This window comes from Gopherus evgoodei, chromosome 7, assembly GCF_007399415.2.
Source record: "Gopherus evgoodei ecotype Sinaloan lineage chromosome 7, rGopEvg1_v1.p, whole genome shotgun sequence".
Taxonomy (NCBI): domain Eukaryota; kingdom Metazoa; phylum Chordata; order Testudines; family Testudinidae; genus Gopherus; species Gopherus evgoodei.
In genome coordinates this window covers 37,809,124-37,826,465 of record NC_044328.1, presented here as the reverse complement: position 1 = coordinate 37,826,465, position 17,342 = coordinate 37,809,124, and the positions used below count along the sequence as shown (strand labels likewise).

Genomic DNA, 17,342 nt, shown 5'->3' with positions numbered 1-17,342 from the left:
TCGCGGGTGGTTCTGGGTAAATGTCGTCAGTCATTCCTTCCTCTGGGAAAGCAATGGCAGACAATCATTTCACGCCCTTTTACCCTGGATTGCCCTGGCAGACGCCATAGCACGGCAACCATGGAGCCCGTTCAGCTTTTTTTTTTTCCACAGTCACTGTATGTGTACTGGATGCCGCGGACAGAGGCGATACTCCAGCGCTACACAGCAGCATTCATTTGCTTTTGCATGATAGCAGAGACGGTTACCAGTCGTTCTGTACTGTCTGCTGCTGGTGTAAATTGGCAATGAGATGACGGTTCTCTGTCCTTCTGTACTGTCTGCTGCTATCATGGGTGCCCCTGGCTGAGATCGGCCAGGGGCGCAAAAGCAAAACTGGGAATGACTCCCCGAGTCAATGCCTCCTTTATGGTTTCTAAAAATAGAATCAGTCCTGCCTAGAATATGGGGCAAGTGTACTAGAGAAGCAGTGTATCAGAGAGTACAGCTGCTCCATGTCAGATCCCACAAAAATGATGAGCTACATGCCATTCATGGGGGGTGCCCCTGCAACAACCCCACCCGTTGCTTCCCTCCTCCCCCAACCTTCCTGGGCTACCGTGGCAGTGTCCCCCCCCATTTGTGTCATGAAGTTACAAAGAATGCAGGAATAAGAAACAATGACTTGTTAGTGAGATAAAATGAGGGGAGGCAGCCTCTCGGTGCTATGACAGTCCAGGACATTAAGCGGTGCGGGGGAGAGGAGCCCAGCATGCCGCTGCTATGATAGTCCAGGCAGGACAGAATCTTTTCTTTACACAGGAAAGGGAAGGGGCTGATGGAGCTCAGCCCTCAGTTGCTATGATGAGGACGGTTACCAGCCGTTCTGTCCCATCTACTGGGAATGACCAGGAATCATTCCTATTTTTACCCAGACGCCCCCAGCCGACCTCACCTGAGGCAAGCCAGGAGCATTCACGGGTTGATAACAAGGACGGTTACCAGTCCTACTGCACCGTCTGCCACCAGGCAGGGGAGAGCAGTGGATACTGTTCTTTACTGCTGCAGCATTGTGTCTACCAGCAGCATTCAGTAGACATAGGGTGACATTGAAAGAAGTCAAGAAACAATTTCTTTCCCTTTTCTTTCACGGGGGGGGAGGAAGGGAAGTAAATTGACGAGCTATTCCCTGAACCACGCCGGACAATGTATTTGAACCTACAGGCATTGGGAGCTCAGCCAAGAATGCAGATAGTTTTCGGAGACTGCTGGGGACTGTGGGATAGCTGGAGTCCTCTGTACCCCCTCCCTCCCTCCATGAGCGTCCATTTGAGTCTCTGGCTTCCCGTTACGCTTGTCACGCAGCACTGTGTAGCCTGTAGATTTTTTTTCAAACGCTTTGGCATTTCGTCTTCTGTAACGGAGCTCTGATAGAACAGATTTGTCTCCCCATACAGCGATCAGATCCAGTATCTCCTCTACGGTCCATGCTGGAGCTCTTTTTGGATTTGGGACTGCATTGCCACCCATGCTGCTCAGAGCTCCACGCTGAGCAAACAGGAAATGAAAATCAAAATTTCGCGGGGCTTTTCCTGTTTACTTGGCCACTGCATCCGAGTTCAGATTGCTGTCCAGAGCAGTCACAGTGGTGCACTGTGGGATACCGCCCGGAGGCCAATACCGTCGATTTGTGGCCACACTAATCCTAATCTGATATGGTAATACCGATTTTAGCACTACTCCTCTCGTCAGGGAGGAGTACAGAAACCCATTTAAAGAGCCCTTTATATCAATATAAAGGGCTTCGTAGTGTGGACAGGTACAGTGTTAAATCGGTTTAACGCTGCTAAAATCGGTTTAAACGCGTAGTGTAGACCAGGCCTGTGAGAGTTAACATTTCAGGCTCTCTGCAGAAAGAAGCACACTGTGCTATGTCTGTTTACACTCAGATCTCACATTTGGAATGTTTTCTTTGCAACCACATCATATAGAACATTATTTTAAACTATCTCAAAAGGTTAGATTCTGCAGCATAATTCTTCAGCAATGAGTGGATTCTGTAGTATATTCTGTGACTGTGCAATTACACCCATGCACCCAGGGCTCTGTATGTTTTAAGCATTATGGGCCTGATAATCTCAGCTGACTACAATGAAAACAGAAGGTGTTGCAGAATCGAGCAGTTCAAAGTAAATAACATACTTTGTTATACCTCTCAAGGAGCTGTTGTGTGACATATGCCATGAGGCAGGGATAGACTAGCTGGATGCTTGATGGATCATAATGCAGTTGTTTAATGCATTAGTCTTTTATTTTTGGAGGCATTTGGTTAAATACTAGCTTAGGTAACATGAAACGTGTTGGTCTCAATATAGTACCTACTGGACATTACGACATGAAATTGGGCAGTTTGTCTTTATACAGCGCACAACCAGGGCCGGTGCTACCATTAAGGTGAACTAGGCGGTTGCCAAAGGCGCCAAGATTTGGGGGCACCAAAAAGCGGTGCCCCCACTTTTTTTTACAGCAGTTCCTTCCCCAGCGCGTGGTCGCTGCTCCACTTCTCCCGCCTCCCAGGCTTGCAGTGCCAATCAGCTGTTTGGCACCACAAGTCTGGGAGGGGAGGAGAATTAGAGTGGGGGTGGTGTGCTCAGGGAGGATGGCGGAGCAGAGGTGAGCTGGAGTGGGGAGGTGCTGCACGGCTCTGGGGGGGGAGCTGCAGCGGGGTGGGGGCGCCTCAGGGCAGGGGGAGGAGCTGCCACGGGGGGGGGCGCCTCAGGGAGGAGGGGGGCAGGGAGCTGCCGCAGGGCTGTGGGGGACGGCGCAAGGTGGAAGTTTCACCTAGGGTGCAAAACTTCCTTGCACCGGCCCTGCGCATAACACAATGTCACTTAGTTTTTTTATTACTATTGTTGTTATCATTATTATCCTATCACACATTCTGGAATAACTATTCATCTTTTCACCTCTACTGGAAGAGTTTGAGGCTTATGATCCAGGTTAGGACTGAGGAGCACTTGCTGAGCTGCTTGAGGAAGTTTGCAAAGTCTGCCTGAGTCAATGTTATTTGTCTCTTGCTTTCAAGAGTGCCAATAGTCACAGAAAAAACAGAAGGGGGAAAGGGGGGCTACTGAGTATATACTGTACATGCCACCATAAGAAGTATGTAGCATAAACCTACCTAAACAGTTTCTGATCAATTTTAACATCTTTAGGTTTACCCAGCCTTATAGCAGCCTTGCAAATGGATCATTACATGAGCAGCCTTATTTTAGTGCTTTTTTTCCCCAGTATTCTGCATAGACCTGAAGATAAGATACTGGAAAGTATTTCCGTTTATCTTACATAAGCATTAAATACACACAAAAAGTTGATTAGTATATATTTCATTAGCTATTGAGGTCAATGGTACTAGTCATGTAAAAGTTTGCAGGATCAGGCTCCTAATCTTGAGAATATGTTCTCTTTCAATTATGTTAAAATGTTCTTTATGGTTTTAGTGGTCATGTTCTGCTAGTTGTTATATAATGGCACCTTCCATTACATTAGTATATTGATTCAGACAGTGGGTAGCACATTAAAAACTTTAGAAAATATTTTGTATCTTGTAATAGTCTACAAGCAGTACTTGCAATTTTAGTGCTATCTCAAATCTAGATAACTGAGGCATTTTTATGGATCAAATATGAAAGAAAAGCAAAGTGTAAAGATAATTGAAGCATTATATAGTGCCATCTTGTTTACTTCATACAGTAATTGCTGTGGCAAATCAATCAGGCATGAGGCTGAAATAAACATATTACAAAGGCAATAACAGATGGTGTTTCAATTCCTAATAAAAGGTATACATATACAATTTTCATTTCAAGCCTGTGTAATTTAATGCTCATGTACGACAAGATACTAAAAAACATTTCTCTTTGTCTGATGTCTAATGTAGAGTACAGGAAAATAAATCACTACTCATCAAAAATATACAGATAACTCCCTGGCAAAGTTATTGTTCCATTTCATCTCAATACTGGGAGAGAGTATTTGCTGTTCTTATAGGTCTAAATCCAGGCACAGAGAAATCTTTTGTGTGCAGCTCTCCTTCCTCCAGAGTGAAAGTAAGGCTCAGCAGCCCCCTGTTCCGTCGTCTTTTAAACCTCACAGAGGCCCCTCTGTCATCCAAGGTCTGCACAGAGGTAGGAAATGAGACTAGTCAGCCAGGGGGAGAAGTGAGTATGTTAGGGACACATCGTCTCTGCTCCAGCTCTGTGGAGTTCACCTGGGTAAATAATAAAGCTCCATAGTATATTATCTTTTCTGCTTAGCCCCCATCTCCAGTGGAATTGAGCTGCAAGGGAATGGGAGTTCTGCCAAAGGCCAGAGCTGGTGCAAAGGCACAGCGCCTCCCCATGAATCAGAGTTTCTGCCACGTTTCTGATGGGTGTTGCAGCATATTTTGCTGGGGAGGAGATATCCCCAGCTGAGTGATGTTTGTTGGGGGGAAATCTCTGTAAGGGTGTCCTCCCGGGGAGTTCATCCTCCACAGACCTGTGTATGGATTTTACCACAGAGAGAATGATTTCAGCAATAGTTTTATTAATTACCTAATTTGCTAAATAATATTGCCAATGCCTTTGCAATATTTATTGAATATTATATATTTCAACTGTCCAAGGCTCTTACAGTAATCTTGAATACATAAGGGAGCATCTCACCATCCTGTTTTCCCCCAAATATTCACAATTTTAAGGAATGCTCAGTGTCAGATAATGTAAGTGTAATTATGGTTAGAAAAGTATTATCGCCTCTTGTTACACATTCAGAGTCACATCTGCTTATCTTTCTGATCAACATTTGGTGTTACTGCTTTTTACTCTTAGAGAGCCAATAAAACCAAAGAATAATGAGCTAGAGTCTGTTTTGGCATGTGCATAATCAAAATATTTGTTGAATATTGTTGACTCTCTACTACTGCTGTTGGTGCATGATCCAGAAAGAGTACAGCTTGACTTCCAGAATCTAGGTTGAGTTTTCAGGGCTGAGAGTTAAAAATATTGAGCAGACTTGTCAACTAATTGAGAGACAATAAACATGGAACACTATGGTGCCATACTTGCAGAGTCCCTTGACAGCAATGAACTACGGTTAAAAGGTGTTTTACCTATAGTGCTTGTGGGACAATTCATGACCAATTCCATAACACATTGCAATTGTATAAGAAACAGTAGCCAGACTGGAACATTCTCAACTTGAAATGAGTTTATGAAGTGTAGTGACAGTACCTCACAATGAAGTCTGAGTGAGCCCCCTGCATTATCTGCTTCTCTGAGCGTATGTGCTCCTGCTGTCTTGTGTCCACTATGTGACGTTTCTTCAGTATCTTCATTGCAAATGTTTTGGATTCTTCACTTTTCAACTGGACCTTGAATAAAAGTGGCAAATATATTAGTTAGAAGCAGTGCTCATAACTCCTTAACAATCTGGAATTTTGGATGTGCACATTTTAGTTCCTTCCAAAAATGTTAGCTCTTCTGGAGAATAGAAAGTTTATTTCATAGGGGGATATAAACATAATTAAACAAACTGAAATAAAAATGAACCTAATTCTCAGAGCACTAAAGATGACTGTTCTCGTCTTCAGTATTCTGCAATCTCAGGGAGACTGACAAATTGACTTTTCTTCAGTTCCTCCACCTACCACAAGTATGCTGTCCCCTTCTCATACTTTCTTAATTTCCAACCTTATGACTGCCCAATAGAACACCCCTTCCTCAGTGCTTACTCTCATCAACTGACCCAGCCTCCCTGCACAGAGCCACTCTGAATTTCATGATCAATTTTCCCTGTTCCTAGTATGATACCCCAGTGCAACCTATCTCCCACTCCTGATTTCTAGGCCAAGAGAGGGATTTGGCAGAATGGGTATATGGGTCACATTGTGAGGCCAGAGGAAGGACAGGAGGAGAGTTTGTAGCAGCAAAAATTTATTCAGGCATAAGTTATGACTCAACAGCTCCTAAGAGCTAGGAACCCTCCCTTTTTTTCCAGCACAGTGTTCCCTAGCTTCTCTCTTAGGAAATTAACCAGCTCCCCCAGGGATAACCATTTGGAAATTAGCCAGTTTCTTATGCCTTAATAAAACACAAGTTTTAACTCACTGGATCTGTTCACTGCAAACTAGATTTCTAAATATGGCATATTGCTACACCATATCCACTGATACGTTTGCTAGTACGATATGCCATTGAATAGAAAAGCCATTTACAACAACTGTCTGTGTTGAGAGGAAAAACAACCACATCAGCATTATATATTTCTCTCAGGTATACTCACAGCATAACGATGCTGGTTCTAATAAGTGTACAACTTTAACAAAAACCTTTTCTATAACTATAACATTTCCACTGACTCTGACAAGGGAATAGAGTTCTTGAAAGGTTTAAATGCATGAGCAAAGCTAGCTTTTCAATGGTGCTGCTCTGACATGTCTTTACTTTTACCCTTGACCCTCAACTAATCTATTTTTCTTGTTAAGAAAACAGGTGTCTGTAAAGTTTATTTTTTATTTTTATTTTTTTCTTTGGCCTAAGCACAGGAATCACTTAAGATCCCTCAGAACATCTCCCTATATGCAGTAGGCCAAATTCTGCATTGACTTACATCATGTGAATTGACATCAGTATCCATTAGCAGACAATGGAGTTGAATAGTGTTTAAGTCAATAGAGAATTTGGCCTGATATATTCATCTGCTTTCACAGATAAGAACTTACTGGAATGGCATCTGAAGGGCTTTCAAGAATGCAGAACTAACAGAAGGGATCTGTCCTGTCTCCTTCCTTCTCCACAAATAAGTAAGATTCCTTGGAGCTGGCTAAGTGATAGCAAGGCAACAAACAAACAAAAACCTCCCATGCTAAACAAAGGAATATAATTACAAACTGCTAGACAAGCACATATGCACTTAATAATTCTAGGTGCTGTGACTGATCCACATGATCTTTTATGCAGTTGAAAAGGAAAATTGACTTCCAACCAGTTTCCTTGTAGCTATCATCAAATGACAGAATAAATTGATAATTCGTGCATCTGGCCTCTTACTTTGATAAATTTCTCCTCTTGTTACAGTAAGTGAGTCATATCACATCACGTTGTCACATTGTGAAGAGTGCACATAGTTAATTATATTTTTTCCATATAGTACAGTATATGGTACAAATGCTATTGGGCAATTTTTATGAAAACACAGAGATGAAGCCAGCTTTCATGTTCAGGTTTCATTTTACGACCTCTCTATCAATATACCTAGGATTTTGAAATGCAGGCCAGATCAGAACTCCAGTTCGTCTCTGAGGAAGGGACATAATGTGGATGAAACATAACCTATTATTTTTTTAAAAAAAAATTTTTATTAAAAAAAAGAACACCATATTTTCTTAAGAGAAAAGGAAAAAAAAGATCTAGGTTGGTCTAAGAAAAGGCACCTTCAAAATTTTTCCTAGCCTATCTTTGAAAACTATAATCTTTAAATCCTTCCACTTTCCCATCAATCCTTGCTGAGTGGCTATGAAGACACTTTAAATGGTTCAGTTCATGCCAACTGTGTAATAACAGAGTGGAAAAATCTGTAGATTAATTTGCTCAGAATCAGAGCTTTTACTGGACATAACAGCTGTCCTCTCTAAAGCCAGGGTAACACATATATATACTAAATTTAAACCAAGGGGTAGATCCTCAGCTAGTATAAATGTACACCAAATAGCACTACTTAAAGAGCAACACTTTCCCATGTGATTCAGCAACAATGTTTAGTACATGACAATCCATTTTTATACATAAACATTTTTATCATAAACTCTAATTTTTTAATTCTACTTCAGAAGTTTTATATATAATGACCCAATGTCCATTTTACTGGCATGGCTGGCTGTTTTAGGTAAACTGTGAAGACCAAGGGTGTGCTCAGACTCTGACGTGGACTCACAGCCAGTCTGCTCAAGATTGTCTCATACTATGGTGTTATGTTTAGCACCTGTGAGTTCTGCAAGCGGGTCTGTCTCTATAGAAATGGTTATATTATAATTCTTCACATTTGTCATAGATATGTCATATTTGCTTGCTGCCTCATGGAAAAAGGCTACAGAATCTCATGACAAGTTTGTATGACACAGTGTAAGACTGATGAATTTAAGATCAAGAAAATCTGAAGATGGATTGAACATCCTAGCATTACTTAGACCCTTCTGAGGGTTTTACTTTTACATATGTTTCTGTCACTACGTGCATTGGAAGCACCTTATTTCAGACTCTGATTTGCTGGCTTATGTTTCTTGCTCTTGGCATATATTGATATGCTGATGTTCTATAAGTATTCCCACTGCCACTGATACAAGTGGTTGCCTGTCTCTGCTTTGCAATAAATGGGATATATATCTTTAGATGATTGTAAGTCTGTTTTTAAATTTTGAAGCAATCTTTTCTTAAAAACCTCTTCTTGTGTCAGTATAATTTAAGTCCTGGTATTTGTGGTTTTTTATTTTCTCCATAGTTGCGAGAATTTTCAGTCCCACATGAAACTTGTTTTTCCAGAAGAACTGTTCTTGCTTCCCACACCAAGATTCTCAATTATTATTTTTACAGGAAGCTTATGTTTGCCATCTCATTTTATGAGAGACTGAGTATGGAGACCTATACAATCCACATCAAATTAAGAGAAACCTTTCTTGTCACTCATCCATCAAGGTTTCCCAATTACTCCGTTGTGTTTACACTGCACTGTGCTGCACTGCTATGCCTTATGCCTATACAGCTTAAAAATAGGGAGGAGGAGAATAGTTCTGGATTTACTGCATGTGGAAAATGAGGGGGTTATGTGTATTATTTTGCATACATATCATATATACCTCAATTCACCCATTTGATATTATTCTAACTGATTACACAGAGTTAAATCAAAGGAGGCTCAGAGTGGGAGAACAAAGAAGTAATGAAACAATGGCAAAGATAACGTACAGTCTGGTCCAGAGAATACCAATGGTCCTTGAGGAAACAACAGAGAAATTATTAATTGATGAACGCGCCTGCCAGGCTCTAAAGTTTACTTTTTTCCAGACCTGAGCTTAAGATCAAAGAGGATATTAAAACCTTAATAACAGTATCTGAAAGAAGCAGATTGAGAGGGCTGTCAGCAGCTTCCGAGGGAAAGATACTGACAGAGACACACAGAAACGGCAGCAAGCAGACTCTCTCTCTCAACCCAGAGATGGAAGTGACCAGGCTGACTGGAACGTACCAAAGCTTGCAAGGAAAGAGTAAGGTTTAGATAAGGGAAAATATGCACATGGGACTTTTTTGTTTTATTCCTTTTGTTGTGTACGATATACCTTTGAGTAAATAAATTATGCTTTGTTTTGAGGAAGCTATTTTCGAATCACTTTAATCAGTCACTGTCAAAGGTTCCCAGAGGATACAGGTGCCAAACACAATTGAGCCTGTTGTGCAGTGCAGTGTAAACAGTTGGGAAACAAGGGGTTTGTAGCCCAGAGATCCAATCTAAGAGAGGTAGGATTGCAGGGTTCCACCTAGAAAGGGTTGAGGGTAGTAAAACCCTATCCCCCCAAGAGTACACTGAAGAGAGACTAAACAGAAAATAAAGCACAGTTTTCTTTATCATAGTGACATTGTAAAATCTAGTTTGCTCTGTCAGGTACCCAAATTGCTCAGTTTTCTATCAGAATTATGCATTCAGTAAAGAGAAAACAGCTGCCAACATTAATAATTTCAAACAAAAGCCAGTGCACCATCCATGGTGGTACTGCAGGCATTACAAATAGGACTTGTTTTCTTTTGTCATTTTTTTTTATAGACAAATAGTTCAGAGAAAAACAACTAATATATAAACAATGGAGTCAACAGAAAATCATCAGTAGATTCAATACAAAAGCTAAAGTACCAGCAACCTGTCTCAGCCTAATCTAAATCACAGAATTTTTTGTATGTGAATTTTATTTGTAAGGCATTACTACTGCCTACCTTTATTTTTAACTTTGACATATAATAAAAATTTGTAATGATCTGAGTGATTTTCAGATCAATAACTTTTAAAATTTTATGATGACTGGTGATAACAATAAATCATACTTCCTCTTCCCTTTCTAGTAAGTCATTCTAATAGCATGGATTTTTGCTAAGGTTGTGTCATTTATATCAAAGACCTTTTTTTTTTAATGACTGGCTTTAGTGATGCAAGTAACTTATTGAAGATTCCAAGGAAGCTTCAAAATAAATAAATAGTGCAAGAGTAGTTACTTTTTGGACAGAAAAAAGTCAGCAGTTTTCTTATTGTCTAATAACAGTTCTACCGTCATCTCTATATACAACGCATGAAAAGCAACAACTATCCAATGCAAGGCATTGACCTACAGCAATAAGAAAATTCAGTCAAATTTTCCACTCACATTCCTAACTCACTTTAAATTGCATCGGTATTGCAAGAGTTTGAGATCAGTGTGGGACTCATTTGTATTGTGTCTTCTTGAGACACCAAAACAAAACCAGTGAGTTCCAGACCCAGAGGCTTAAATTAGGATCTCCTTCCTTCCTATGCGTTTGCCATAGGAAGTGAACTTAATGCTAATTTTACAGCCTGCAAATGGAAACCATTCATTTATTTACAGGTAAAGTACAGATATTGGCACTGTAAACTTCCCCACCCTCTTCAGGGAGCCTCAAACCTGAGTCTCCATGCCCAATCCATTATTGGTGTTCCTACTGAGATTGCCAAATAGCGCTAATTGTGCTGGTTGAGATTATGATGTAAACTCCTGGATTCAGACCATCAACTCATTTCTGTTAATCCACCGAACAGTTATCATCTTGTCGTGATTTTAAGTAACTATTGACCTTTCTTAAGCCCAGTAACTTAGATGGGAAAAGATTTTTCTTTCATTAACAACCCTCTGAATGATGTGGTCCCCTAATTAAGTCATACACTTAATAGGACTTTCATATATTTTTCAGATTTTAAAATGAAAAAAAAAAAAGCTAAAAGTTGCCGTAAAAAGATCACTGTTGACCAAATGAGACAAGGGCAGCCAAGAACATTTGCCCACAGTTTTGACAAGAAAATGCCACACTAGGATACAGAAGCCAAAAATGTTTGTGTATCCAGTAGAAAGTTCAGCCTTCTGGGAAACCCACCACAAAAATTTGCCAAATATTTTTGCAATGGAATGTATGAAGCAAAATTGTTGGGGAATTTTGCAAATGAGCCATCCTCCTGGAATTTTAAAAAACTGCCTTTAACAACACAGCAAATTTCAAAGGCCCTAGAGTAATTGCAGGTTCAGAGAGAGTCCTGCTGGGTAGAAACACATGTAACAATCACCTGCTCCTGAGGCCAGAACAGTAGTGTCAGGATTCCTTCCCCACTCTGAACTTTAGGGTACAGATGTGAGAACCTGCATGAAAGACCCCCAAGCTTATTTTTACCAATTTAGGTTAAAAACTCTCCAAGGCACAATTTCTCTCTTATACCTTGGATTAAGTAACGCTGCCACCACCAAGTGACTTAAACAAATATTTAGGGAGGGCCACTTGGAGCCCGACCTTCCCCAAATATAGCCCTAAGCCCATACACCCCTTTTCCTGGGCAGGCTTGAGAATAATCCCCCAAATCCTTCCACCTCCTTTCCTGGGGAGGTTTGAGAATATATCCTCACCAATTAGTACAGGTGAACACAGACCCAAACCCTTGGATCTTAAAACAATGAGGATTCAATCAGGTTCTTAAAAGAAGAATTTTAATTAAAGAAAAGGTAAAAGAATTATCTCTGTAAAATCAGGATGGTAAATACTTTACAGAATAACAAAAGACTCAAGAACACAGAGGATCTCCCCTCTAGGCAAAATCTGAAAAGTTACAAAACCAGGCATAAACCTCTCTCTTACATAAAGGAAAAAACAAGCCAAAATAAAAGTAAACTAATGCATTTCCTTGCTAAATACTTACTAACTTTATAGGAGCTGGATTGCTTGCTTCCTTGAGCAGTGTCCGGCAAAAGTCCACAGAACAGACAGACAGAGCCTGTTTCCTCCCACCCCCAGATTTGAAAATATCTTGTCCCCTCATTGGTCCTTTTGGTTAGGTGTCAGCTAGGTTACCTGAGCTTCTTAACCCTTTACAGGTAAAAGAGGAATTAACCTCTTACAGGGTAAAGAGGGATTTTATGCTACGCTTAGCCATATGTTTATGACAAGTAGCTGTCAGGGTCGATACAATAGCTACTGGCTGACCTTTCTCCCTATCAGTTCTTTACAGGTTGGAAAGCATACTGGTCATTTATCCTTCCTTCCACCTCTTTGCAGTCTTCTTTTCAGTTATCTCAGCTTTCAGAGCAGCATAGATCTGAACAAAGGACTTGTTCTCCAGAAGTGGATGCCAACTCTCACTACCCAGGTAAAGAGCCGTTTACATATTATGTTTTTTTCTCCAGGTTGCTCTGCTATCAGGTCCACTACTTCAGTGCTCCCTCTAATCTGCACAGATTGAGTAGTGGAATGCAAAACAGACTGAACATTGGATCTGGTATTAGAGCAGTCTAGAGAGCTCCCACTATACTGAGGAGTGTATGTCCCTATGCTTATGTCTTGGGCAAGGTCCCTTTTTCATTGCGCTTGTTAAAAACACAAAGCCTAAAAGCACTGCTCCTCTTTCTCTGATCTGTTTGTTGCAAATGAAATTATGAAGCAGAATTCCTGTTTCTCTTTCCACCACATTTTCAGTAAACACAGTTGAAGTAACACTGTTAATTCTCACTGAAATGCAAAGGAAAAGGAATAAGGCAGAGAGTGGAGACAGAACTCATGCTCAGATTCCATGCTGAAGGGTGATGTATAAAGATCTAGGTTGAGAGATAAAATTAGATTAGATGGATTAGATTAGACAGCTCTGAAGGACTCTTCGTTTGCAAATTAACTGCGTCCCAATGACACAGAGTGAGGTGAAACTGAAAATCAGCCTCCAACGGTAACAACAGAAATGCTATGGGAAGAATTGTTTCCATTTATTTTCCATTGGCCTAGAGACTGCAGTGAATAGGACACCAAATATAGAGATTTGGTTAAAGTTGTGTCTGCAACTTTAATTAGCATAAATTAAAGTAACAGAACTAGGGAGAACAGCCAGCTGTCTCCCCCCAACACAAGCTATCCATCAGATTAAGTTCAGAACAATTCTCAAACAAATAAAAGTAAATTCTTAACATGAGACTATCCCTCGCCTGTTCATGCAAAATATAACTCATGATCAGCACCAAGCAAGCCCCATATCATCATGTGTGGAATGTGGGTTTAAGTGAGGGAAGTCTTTTTCTGCACCAGACAGCATAGCCCTCACCTTTCCAGGCAATGTGCAGCAAGAATCCAGTTAGATGTCACCCGGATAGTGCCCTGGACTGTAGCAGCAAATCTGACCCTCCTGCTACTTCAATTAGCTTGCACTGGGCACCTGCTATAGATGCAATAAATAACTATCAATATCCATAGCCAAACCTCCTGTGTACTTCCGGGAAGGTAATTCCTCCCTCCCTCCCCCATTGCAATATGGGAAGAGCTTTAAAAGGGAGCCGGCTGAAATTCAGAGCAAAATGAGAAATCCAGCAGTAAAAAACAGGAAAGGAAAAAACAGAACAAAACAAGGGAAGGAGAGGTGGGACAAAGCAAACAGGTGCAAATGGTTGTGTATGCCTGGGAGACACAATATAAGCTGCTCTTCCCTTGTGGGCTGCCACTGTGCCAGGGTCAGTGTGTGAATGGGTCAGTGGTATGGAAAATAAGAGCTTCTGCCCATACACAAAGCTGACACCACTACCACTCCACATAGCAGTCCAGTCATGCCATGTTTCATTATCATTTGTTTATTACAATATTTTGAGTCATTAATATTAAAGTTCAATGGGTTTCTTTTAAGCAAACCTGAATACATTCTTAAAGTCCATTAATGTGACAAGCTCCTTGGAATAAAACATGAGGACATTTCACTGAAATGGGCATCACTTTGCTGCCAACAGTTATGAATTCACATGACAGCTTCTAACCTCTTTGCTTTGAGAAAATATTACTGATCAAAATGTCTTTAACAGCTTAAGGGTTTTCTGCTCTTTGGCTGTTGGAATGTTTAAAAATGACAGTTCAGAGCCTGAGGATTAGAGCCAGAGCCTTGTAAAGAATTTTTTTAAAAAATCCATTCAGAAAGAGGTCAAGAGCTTTCAATAATTAGAGCAATATCCATACAAAATTAGCTAGGCCAAGTTGCTAACATCTGGGAGAACAGAAGAAAACAGATCTAGCCTCTCTCACTCTTCTGAATTCTTATTTCATTAGACCTCAGTTGGCTTTTGCATAGCTCACTCAGCTTAAAATGAAATGTTTCTCTGCTGGAACCACTCCAAAGTTGCTGCTCTGCTTATGATGTGTAAAATGCTTTAGCTTCCAACACACACAGTACGTGCAGAGACTGATTTTTTAAGGCAGTTATAATTCACAGACGAATAAGTATTTTAACCCTGAAAACATTTTTCAGACTTTCAGACAAATGAATGGTTAGCATGGAAAAAAAGAAGGCCTTTATGGGAAAATAGGACTATGCCTCACTCTCACAGACCTTGGGAGACAGGCCAGTCCTCGCTTACAGACAGCACCCCCAACCTGAAGCAAATACTCACCAGCAACTACACACCACACAACAAAAACACCAACCCAGGAAACAAACCCTACAACAAACCCTGGTGCCAACTCTGTTCACATATCTATTCAAGGGACACCATCATAGCACCTAATCACATCAGCCACACCATCAGGGGCTCGTTCACCTGCACATCTACCAATGCGATATATGCCATCATGTGCCAGCGATGCCCCTCTGCCATGTACATTCATCCTCCTGAATAGTTAACCCTTAACAAATATTTACTAGAATGTGAAATAATTTTCCAAAGGAAGGATGTTTTAGTGAATATTACTGAGGAGGTTGTGATTAGTCAAAGCGGGCCCTGGAGTCCTCATGATGTTCTTGACCTCTGTCATAATCTGGGTTTACAGTATGGTACAGAGACTGTACTGGTCTTCTTGTGATGAATGGAAGTCAGATAACGGTGCAATTTTTTTTGACTATTATAGCTTTGATATTATTGAAATGCCTGTGGACTGTGGCAGGGATGCCCAAAGTTGTTCTTGAATAGCTCTGTTCTTTCTTTCTGAGGGTTACTATAGATTATATTCTGCTGCTGCTGTTTCATGTGCAGATTATTAGTTGAGGTGATATGGGCTATGGTGCCTTTAGTAGTACACTGATATGGCTCAGCTCTATTTCTGTTTCATTACCCTGATGGTGAAGTTGCTCATCTCTTCCAGCATCAAGCTGAGATTCAGGCATGGCTGAGACCTGCCAGCCCAAACCCAAAAAGGCAAAAACAAAGGGTAATGTTGCTTAGCTAGGTAAAACAATGAGAAACAATAGTGGAAGTTATGTCAGCTTCCTTGAAAAAGAGAATTTTCTTGTCTTTTTATATTTCTGCTTCACAATTTGAGGGTCTAGTTAGATACAGAATCAACTGACAATATCTAGGTAGCACCAGTGCTTTTTGCTTTTTCCAATCTGCATTGGTAAGATGGCGCAGACATTTCCTGTTGACTGTGGAGTTGGATCTCACTAAAATGATATATGCCTCTGACACATCCAGATTGGTGCAGGAGCGTGTGCTGATGGCTGAACTGCCACTCCTAATAATTTGACAGCTTTATTAATAGTGATACTTTTAGTATTCATAGTCTTGTATTCTGATATGAAATTTGCAATTTCAATGGCATTAAAAATTAAAATTGGAAAAGCTCAAGCTGTTTTTGATGTATGTAAAAGTATTTGCAAATTAAATTTCTAACTGTTTTTGCTCATCTGCAACTTTTTAGAAGCAACTCTCAGTAAGAAACCATCCTAGCTTACTATCTGTATGTCTCCTCCTAGTTTACTAGCTACAAATCCTGGAAGAAAGAAATTATGGATAATAGCTGTCCTAGCTTCTAGGTAAGTGAAGATACACAGTAAATTGAATTTGTTTAAGTAAAAAGTACAGAGTTCTCTAGGCCCTTTTTAAAAAAACATTAGATCAGAGTGATTTTTTATGGATGTACAGAAACTTCAGTTACAGTTTTGCATATATTAACTCTAAATGAGCTAGTTGGTACTACTTTAATGTATCCCTTTAAAGTTGTCTGTATTAGCACAGGTAATACCTCTCAACAAAAGAGGATCTGCTGGATCATCTGACACTTCTGAAATTGTCTGCAGTTACCCTGTAATACAGTTAATAGAGATATCTTAATATAACAAAACTCAGAAAACTATGATTGCTATGGACAGGAACAGATGAAATCTACATGCTCATCCTACTATCTCTTTATCGTGATAGTAATAACCCACTCAAAAACTGTATCCACCAATTAAAATACAAGTGCCATTTCTCTCCTGCCATCTACAAGGTTTCCTGTTTTCTCTGGTCTCCAAAATATGTATGTTTGACCAACTAAAATAGCAGCAGCTGTCACTGAGCATAGCATTTAGAGTACAGACAGGCTAAAGAGAATGCAAGCTGAGTTATCTTAATCCTAACAGCTGAACTGCTGCATGAACAGGAGTAGCAAATATTTTTTTCCAAGTAAAAGAGTACGTATTTTTAATTCCAAAAGTATTCATGTTGGGACAACATGAAATTGTTTTCTCTATAAATAGTACTCTTTCGCTTTACAAATTGTGCTTGCAAAAATATTGTGGGAAGGTATCTGCCTCGAAATATTTTTCTGCATTCACTATTCCAGTTTTGTTGGTACAGTGAATGTTTTGAAGACACTGTACCTGTTTACTTGATTCTGCACCCTTACTAAAGTTGGCCCTGATCCAGGATGCATTTAAGCATGTTCTTAACTATAAGTACATAAGTAGTCCCACTGGAGTCAATGGGACTACCTATATGATTGCAGTTAAGCATGTGCTTAAATCTGCTGAATCAGGGTCACTGAGCAGCACATTATCTCATGAGTAGTCCACTTAAAGTGGGCTATTCACTGAGCAAGATATTACTTAGTGTCAGTAAGGAGTGGCAGATTCTGGCCCTTAGAGACAGAGCCGTCAAGATCAGGCTCGGGCCGCAGTGAAAAAAAATTTTTGGGCCCACCAGCAAGGGTAGACTGACTAAACAGGGCCGACGAAGCTGGGGAAGCCAGGCCCTGGTAATTTGTTCCGGCTTCTCTCCTCTCCCTTCCCCCTGCCCCTCTCGTTGGCCCTGCTTAGAGATTCTTTTTAATTGTATGATGATTGAA

At 40.4% G+C, this 17,342-nt stretch overlaps 1 protein-coding gene across 8 annotated transcripts in view; it reads right to left on the bottom strand.

Moving 5' to 3' along the window:
- Window positions 1–17,342, bottom strand: part of PRKG1 (protein kinase cGMP-dependent 1) — a 925,871-nt gene that overhangs the window by 32,939 nt on the left and 875,590 nt on the right. For 7 of the 8 annotated variants that reach the window (XM_030570100.1, XM_030570099.1, XM_030570101.1 and 4 more), the window contains one exon: window positions 5,253–5,392. In XM_030570100.1, the coding sequence (XP_030425960.1) occupies window positions 5,253–5,392 (140 nt within the window). Of the gene's footprint in view, window positions 1–5,252; window positions 5,393–11,983; window positions 12,015–17,342 lie in introns of those variants that run through there. The other variant, XM_030570103.1, reaches the window with a different exon arrangement.